The sequence below is a fragment of the Orycteropus afer genome, unplaced genomic scaffold, assembly GCF_000298275.1.
Source record: "Orycteropus afer afer isolate SDZICR_OR568_19922 unplaced genomic scaffold, OryAfe1.0 scaffold00009, whole genome shotgun sequence".
NCBI lineage: Eukaryota > Metazoa > Chordata > Mammalia > Tubulidentata > Orycteropodidae > Orycteropus > Orycteropus afer.
In genome coordinates, this window is record NW_006921596.1 from 14,827,864 (window position 1) to 14,836,521 (window position 8,658).

General features: G+C 40.8%; 1 protein-coding gene across 1 annotated transcript; it reads right to left on the minus strand.

Moving 5' to 3' along the window:
• Positions 1–2,042: 2,042 nt before the first annotated feature.
• On the minus strand, positions 2,043–7,501 carry LOC103202248 (AKT interacting protein). The gene is made up of 9 exons (XM_042781798.1): positions 7,460–7,501; positions 6,064–6,269; positions 4,191–4,255; positions 4,000–4,100; positions 3,491–3,579; positions 3,316–3,414; positions 3,115–3,222; positions 2,316–2,376; positions 2,043–2,153 (listed from the first exon to the last, which is right to left on the minus strand). The coding sequence occupies exons 1-9, from the start codon at positions 7,499–7,501 to the stop codon at positions 2,043–2,045; spliced, it is 882 nt and encodes a 293-aa protein (XP_042637732.1).
• Positions 7,502–8,658: the final 1,157 nt, after the last annotated feature.

An 8,658-nucleotide genomic window follows, 5' to 3' on the forward strand; every position in this document is an offset into this window, starting at 1 on the left:
CCTAGACAATCAAGTAGTGCCTGTTAGAACCATGAAGGGAAGTTGCCGCAAGATTTCGATCTTAGCTCTTTCTAGTATCCTTACAGTACTTTTTTTCATCCCAACCGTCTTTTTCCCTGCCATTCAATGCTTACTATCAAGGCTGCTTAGAATCCAAACTTGGATTTTTAACTATATGGCACAGCTTCTGCAAGTATTGCAGAGAACAAAGTGTGCTCAAGCACGTGTATTACAAGTTTCTCTTGACATGCTCCAACAGAACTACATTTTAAATTCATTCCTACCTGGTTTATGGTCAGCTTTCTGGTTCTCGTGAAAAGCAAAACAAAAATTAGGTATTTTGTGCTCCATCACTTTGTAGGAGTGTAAGATGTTTGCATTCCTGAAATGGAACAGGGAGAGCCCAGATTCGGCAGACCCGGGTCCTGAGCCACCTCCCATTCCCTTAGTGTAAGGTATCCTCTCCCAGGAGGCTGGTGTAGTGTGAAAAGTGCTTTCTTGTTCAGTTGTGCAATGTGTGAGTGAAACTTGTATACGAAGTGGCACTTTAGGGCTGTAAAAAGCATGACTTTTTTTTTTTTTTTTTTTAAACCCAGATTTTGCTGTGTATTTGCGATGGCACTTTCTACAATGTGAATTGTATTTAAGTATAGGACTTCTAGGCTAAACATCCAATATCTTATTTTATCATTTTTTACTTTTTTTTTTTTTAGGGAAAAAAAAAAACAACCTAAAGCCCCAGTAGCCACTTTTGGGGCATGTATTTTTAAATTCTCCAGTTTTACACTGCTGTTATATAGGGATCAGCTGGCTAAGTAAAATTTAAAATCAAGTTGAATTAAGGGTATTAATGGGAAAAATGATGGCCTCTTCCTTTAGGAGGCAGTTATCCAAAAGACATGTGTTTATATTTAGGTGATGCATTTTAAGATATCTTTGGGGATGTTCTTGGCAGTTTCAAGGAAAAAAATAGATTGGAAAATGTAGGTTTTCATTAGTACATAGTACCATTTATACACATTACAAAATGTTATATTTAACAAGTCTTGAATTATCTATATATACCTTTACTAGTCACTTCTATTCCCAGCAGTTTTAAAGTTGGATTAATAATCTTATTAGGGAGAAAATTCAATTGTAAATTGAATCAGTATAAACAAAGTTACTGGGTAACTTCATAATTGCTCCAAAACAAATACGGGACTCACACTATTCAGTGAGAATAGTGTTCTACAGAGATATTTATAAAAGCTCTTAAGATACTTAACTGCGATTTTTATATGAAAATAAGTATATTTTTAATAAAGCATTTATAAATTAATCTGCTTAGTTATATTGAGAAAAGGCTGTTTAGTTTCCTGCATAAATGACAAAGAACAATCATTTATTAGTTTATTTTGTCTCTACTAAACACATTAGCCATTTATCATTTAAATATGTGACTTCATTAGAAACCGTTTCAACACTTTTTCTCTCTCCCACCATAAAAATACAGTAATTAAAAAAAAAAAAAAAAAAGCCAGCTATGAGCAAGTGTCTGGTTTCCTCTCCCTCACCTACTACGTACCTCAGTGACAGTAGTTTGTAAATCAGTACAGTAGGCTGAGGACTGAGTTTCAGATGATGTTCTGTTTAAAAGTGCTGACCTATGGAACTTGTCTCTCCACATCCTAACACATGTACAACTGAAACCACTGCTTTAAAAACCATTAAGCAGTGTTGAACTCTCCCTACTCGATTAGTGTCAATGAATGCAACTTACCTTTAGCATCATTATATTCAGAAAAATATTTAAGCCCCAAGGTCCCCAACAATTTGGAGTACTGAACTAGATAACCACCCTAAACACACTTCTGAGAGAAGTAATGCATTACTTAAAGAGAGGTTCCCAAAACCTGCTGTTAGAACCTAAGCACACATGGAAAACACTGATCTCAGTCACTGTCCACAGTTTACTCTTCAGGCCATCCTTTGCCAGTGGTCAGCTTTAACTCGGCCAGAGTCCAGCAGGAAAGTGCATGTGCACCATAGTCACCACCTTCTTAGGTTGCTACTGTTTTCTCTTCTTTACTGAAAGGCTGTACTGAGCCAGGCTTTACCCACGACAGGCCAGCAACATGAACACTTTTATTGTGCTGTTCCTCAGGCTTCTTCTAGGCACAATCAGAAACAGACATTAAAAAACCTACTGATGAGAGTCCAACACTGGACAAACTCATTTGCCCAAAAAGTTATTTGTATACAACTGAGTCTCCTCTGAGGACAGTGTAGAAAACACACAGTTAACGCTTTCAGAAATGGTTATCTCCACTTACCTTCTGAGTCAGCATCTTGTCTCTGGCTTCATCATGTACAGAAGGATTCCAGGGAGAAAAGCTTAAGGGAGGCAGAAATATTAAAAACTGCTTTTGGCTACCTAAATTTATACTGACATCAGTTTTTCAATAATTGAGCCAGTTCATCATAACAAATAAAACAAGGAACAATGAACGAGTAATCTTTAAATAATCAGTTGTCATCATGTAGTTCTGCCATCTACATAATTTTCTAACATGGTAACTGTCCTTTACAGAGTACTTTCTGTGTGTCATCTCATTGATGCCTCACAACAATCCCTAAGTCCTAGTATTTAAAGATGAAGACAGCAAGGGGCAGTAAAATCAATTAAGTGCTGTGTCACCAAAGCTGAAAGCCAGTCGGTCCATCTGTAGAACCCCTGCTCTTTCACTCAGCGACACTGCCCCGAGAATGAATATCCCACCTCCTCACATACTATTCCATTTCCTTCCTCTCACCAAATCTGAACATCAATATGGCAGTTTAAGAGGGGTCCAGTTATAACTGCCAACCCTAAAGTCCTGACATGTGAATGACTGAGCACACTGTAAGGATCTTTAGGAAGCCAGATTCAATACATATCTTGCTGTTGGCCCCATGTGCCAGACAGCAAAAAGTTTGTTAGAGCCCAATAGCGTGAGAAATAAGTGGACACTGAGTTATACAGGCTGTAGGCTGACAGAGCATACGCATCCCTGTCAAACCACCATCCCAAGACCACCTGGGAAATGGAACGGCACTGCACAGTGCAATTCATCTGAATAACATGACACTCACCTGATTGCATAGGGATCCTCTATCTTAGGTTGGTCAAACAGACGAGCCGTGCACACCTTAACACTGTCAACCACTTTACTTTTAAAAAGCTGAACATCTTTCTCATACCTGTATTAAAGTTTAAATAATAAACAAGTTACCAACTTAAATCTACTTAGCTGCATTTTCAAATTTTTCTTAAACAAAGCAAAAGTAACGTACAGCACTGCAGCCTCGGGGTTTAGGGGGCTTGCCGTATCAATCTTGTAGAAAACTCTCCTTGCATACATTAATACTTGCCAAATGTGATTATGGTTCCGCCTAAAGGAGAACAGCATGGTCACAGAGGCTTCCACCCACTGTATTACCTCATTAGAAGAAGTACTTTTTTACTGACCTCCATTTTGCAAACGCTCTCTTCACATCCAGTTCACCTGAGGTGGGATCAACTAGCGGGTGAAAGACAGGAATATCAAACACCAAGCGCTGTATTTAGAGAGAGACACGTCCTTTAATGGAAGCCGTGGAAGAAAGCACACAGCTTATCAGACCCAGACATAGTCACAAAAGGAGCTTCAGGAGAAAGAGGCAGCCATATTGTTAAAAGCAAGGAGCTGCCTCATGAGGGCTAGTTGACTACCTGTACCATTTCCCTGTAAAACGGAATTTTGCAACGAAGGGGAAAAAGTCCCTCTCCTCCCCTAATAATACAGCTTCCAGCCTCACCTGCACACCTTGAGCAGAGAAACCAAGCTACAGGCAGAGTATAGCCTGACAGCAGATGCAGCAAAGCACAAAACTTCCTTTGAAAGACTGCTGGGAAAGCTCACAGCATTTCGGAAAACTGAACTCCTCAGAGTATTAGGAAACCTCTAATCTCTCTAAGCCAGACTGCCTCCTACTTACTGGACAGTCCCCATCTGGGTAGTTATCAGGGATGTAAACTGTGAACTTAAATACGCCATCTTGATAAAGTCCATGCCGGATGAATATTACTCCAAACCACACTGTAGGAAAAAATAAAAACAGTTAAGGTTTCAGTTGTGTCAGAGGAACCATTAAATAGGCAATAAATTAAGAGTGAATCTTTGTCTTACTTAATGCAGAGCGGTAAGACGGCTGCACGTAGACGCCTGGTAACTTCTGCTTCACAACCAAGGTACTAGAATAGAAGCAGCAGAGTAATTGTACGGGTGTCAATGACATGCATAGAGCAAACTGCCCCATGATCATTTTTGAGACAAGGAGTCATCCCCTTAAGGGGTAGCTGATGTCCCAACACTAACAGTGATCAACCTGTCACTGGCCACTCCGAGTGAGCACTGGCCAGACTGCTGCCCAGGTACCGGCTTCCACAACATGGTCTCAGAGAGAGGCACAAGCTGACAAAGGGCCCCAAGTCGGAAATTAAATCCAAAAAGGGATACACAGAGAATCGCATTTTCCTCCAGAAAGCACAGCTTCCCACAAACATCACCTTGGCGACCAGACTGTAGAGGTGATTGTGTACAATATGGTCTAATTTAAGTAAATCGAAGTATTTTTGAAGTTACTATTGCTTGCATGACTACGGATGACAGATTTCTCACCCATATTCCGGAGTCATTTTAAAATGCAATTTGAGAGAATTAAGTAAAAATTCCATGGCATTGCCCTCACTGAGGTGTCACTGTCGGTGTGAATCATGACATCATGCAGCAGAGGGCAGGGCTTAGATTTGCAGATGCTTGGTAAAGGCAGTTGTTAGTGTGAGGTCCTTACACTGCACTCTGCTCCCGGAGTCGCCTCCGACCCTTGCCCTCTGTAGGGGTGGGTTAATGGTGAGCTTAAACCAAGGGAAGACGAGAAGGCCTCACTGGCTTTTCTGGACTCTCATTACCCATTGGCAGCCTTTCTACCCTGTTCTTTGAGCCTCAATAAGTAAGGCTGTGACCAGACCTTGAGAAGAACAATGCTCCCCCAGAGCCTTAAAACACATTAACCTGCCAATCTGGAATTTTATCGAGAAGCAGCTTATTGGGCCATTGGTCACTGTTTTTTTTTTTATTACCTGTTTGCCATGGTACATGCATACTTGTAATCTTTTAATTACCTATTCTCCTTCTAGATCACTAAAATGCAGCCTGTCAACAGCAGCAGTGCTTGTCAGATTATCTACTACTATGATTTGCTAAAAAAAAGCAATTTTGTGGCTTGGTACAGAGAACAGATGTAATCACCACAATAGAAGCCTGTCCCCATTCCCTGCTCAGCCTTAAACACAGGCCTCAATTATAAAGCTGAAGGGACTATTGCTACCAAATCAGTCAATTACACTGGGGCCTCAGGTCATTACAACAGTAGGCACTGAGGGGGATGGGTAAAGGAGACTTTTAAAGTAACTTTGTATACGAAGGAACTTTAAAATAATACTGAAAACTGATTCTCCAAATTTTCTGTAACAAATGATCAAGTCAAATTCCACCAAAACTCACTTGGTTTTGAGTTCCTGTAATATATGCCAGCTCCATCACTATAAGACTGTCTAAGTACCCACTCCCTCACACTGATCTGGGTACATTAACCCAATTTTGGGCTTCTATGAGTAGTCAAGTTCTAAAACATGGAGCCCAAATCTCTCTACTTTCCCTGTAATTGTCTAGTTCTGCCTTCAAGGGTCATACAGAATAAGTCAAATCCCTTTTCTAATGGCAGACTTCCATATAGATAGATGAAGACAGTTTTAAGAAGAACTTGCTAAGTTTTCCCTTCTCCAAGCCAGTGTGTCTCCAGGTCTGGTTAAGACAGATTACACCACAAGCAACTGCTTCCACAGTTCTCTACATACATTAAGGTGGCTATTGTAGGACCGGTGTGAGTTGAGCTTTAAAAGTAAATGATTGCCATTTACTGAATCCATCAGAATGAACTGCATTCTTTACCTGTAAGGATCGTTCCAAAATGCAACCACCTAACTTGTTGAGAACTTACAATTCTGCAAGAAGAGAGTATTCAAGGTAGAAGGGTCCGTAAGAAGCATGTGTGCCATTTGCTGACTGTGCTGCTGGGGCAGGAGATGTAGGCTTGGTTATGGGCAAAGCATTTTTGGGAATAGAAGGCAGCTGTTTCTTCGGAGCAGTGCGTGGAGGACTGGTTTTCACGTCCCCTGTTAATGTCTTCTCTTCACCATCAGATCGCTATTCAAGATGAAGAATATTTGTTAGGATGATCTTAAATCCTAAGAGCACAAGCTTAATTCCATGACCTAAAAGCTGCAATTACTCTTTCACAAGGACATTCTAACATCATGATCAAGAGCAGGCAGGCCATAAAATTGCAGAGCAGAGCTAAAGCAAGAATAAAGCCCCAGGAAAACTCTCAAAAGCTGCATCCTCCAAGGTCAATCAAGTCAGTACTCACAGGATTAACTGAGCCAGAGAAAGAAAGGGTTTCTCCTGGCACCCCTGTCCCAACCAGAAGAGGGCAAGGGGATTACTAAGCAATTAGACACTGTACAAGACATAGAAGAGTCCCCCTGCACCTTGACTGTAGAAGGTCAGGTGCTAAGAACTTCAACATAAAGAGTTTGGATGACTGAAATTAGTCACTTTTTAGCACCTGGGTTAGAAACAAAGAAAGAAACTAGTCTTTTGCTTACTTGAAGACTGATTTTGACCTTGTTCATAAAGCGTATGTTTCCACATTTGGAATATCACCAGCATAAACTATGCCATCCTTAGTCGAACAGAGGTCTAATGAGTCAGAGACTAAACTACCATCTCAGAGGTGCTTCTTTGGCTCAAGTATAACCGAAGGCTGTTTAATCAGCCGAATAAAAAAATGGGTAACATGTGCATAGAAAAAAAAAATGTTTCATAGTACTGCTCTCTTAGAGGTGGAATTATGGGTTATTTTCATTTTCTTTTTGCTTATCTACATAATTTAAGCTTTCCTAAAGTGAAAATGTATTATTTTTACAACAAAAAAATAAAAATTTCATTTAGAAAAATTCACCCAGTGCCCTCCAGTCTGACTTGACCATGCTGGACAGGCCTCCAAGGCTTCTCTAACCATGGAATCTAACTCTTAGTTTAGTATAAACCTGCTGCGATAAGGCGGCCCAGATTCCCTTTGTGCACACATAACCTAAATCGAGATCATCTCAGCATCAGGATGACCAGAATTCCTGAGATACAATCTCAGACTCAGAAACCAACTTTAGCCTACAAGAGAGTAACTTCTCAATAGGAAACGCTCAACTAGAAAGACGAGGTAATTCTGTAAAAATTAACAGGCCACTTTGGTATGAATTATTTTGGCCTCTATTCTGGCCCTTTTCTTGATAGAAGTAAGGGGTTTCCTCACTAAATCTCTCGACTATACCTACTTTGCGTGCAGAGCTTGTAGACATGCTCCAGAAAGGGTTCATAACGTGTACTCCAAACAAAGGAATTCAGTGGTCTGGGTCATCCACCTCCCGGCCTCAGCATTCACTTTACCTTAAAAAGAAAACACAGTATACCACCACCAGCCATGACGAATTCCAAAATGGTGGAGACCTAAGTCTGACACACCAAACAGTCTCTAAACAGAGAGAGCAATACAGTGGTATATAATACATAGTTATAAACTCAGGGGGAAAGTGTCTTCAGAAATCCTTTCTTCTAATACTCCTTCCTCTTCTTGCTCCAACCCTTTTCCCCACTGTAGATACCTATAGGAGTCTGAACTGGGCTCAGGATATTCAGTGATAGTTGGCTTAGGTGCCAAGAACGCAGAAGACAGAGACTACAATAGTTGCTACTAGCCTAACAATCAACTCTTGGAAAAGATAGGTTCAGAATGCACTGTACCCCATACACAAAAGTTGTATCACTGTTCCCAGGGTGAAGGGAACAAATGAGATTTAAAAGTATCTTAAATTAATTGTCTAAGTACAAAATGACTCCCTGCTCCAGTGAAACCAGTAGCCAAAGAAGAAAGACAGCAGTGGGAGGGTAAAGCATACATATCTTGGTAAGAAGACAGTCATGTTAACTGTGTTGTCAGGATCATTCCCACCAAACTGCTTTCCTCAACACAGATGTAATACAGGAGGATTGAAAAGACATTTCACACACACAGATCTTCTACCCAGAGGATTCAAGGAGTGAATAAGAAAACATGTCTCAAAGGTCACAAAGTCGGTAGGTCATTTACTAAAAATATAAAGGAAAAGGCAGAGGAAAAGAAGCCACGCTGAGCTGTTAAGAACAGCAGCGTCTCTGCTCTGCGACTCCTTCCTCGGCTGTCAATGTTCAGAACCGAGCTCCTTCTCGGAATTCCTGCTTTACCGACAAAAAGGCTAAAGGTGAAAAGGGCCAAAGTTTAGGAACGTTTTAACTAAATTCATAAGCCAACTAGCAGAGAACCATGTCTCAAGTGGCTCTCATCAGCACCAATTTGTTCTCAGACTAACCTGTGACTTCCACGGGTGGGTACCAGGGCTCCCAGACTTTACCAGCACCTATTACTGCTGTTTGTCTTTCCAAGAGGTGATGCCACCCAGTAATTAAATCAGCAACGAGGAGCCTGGTTCTTCCACTG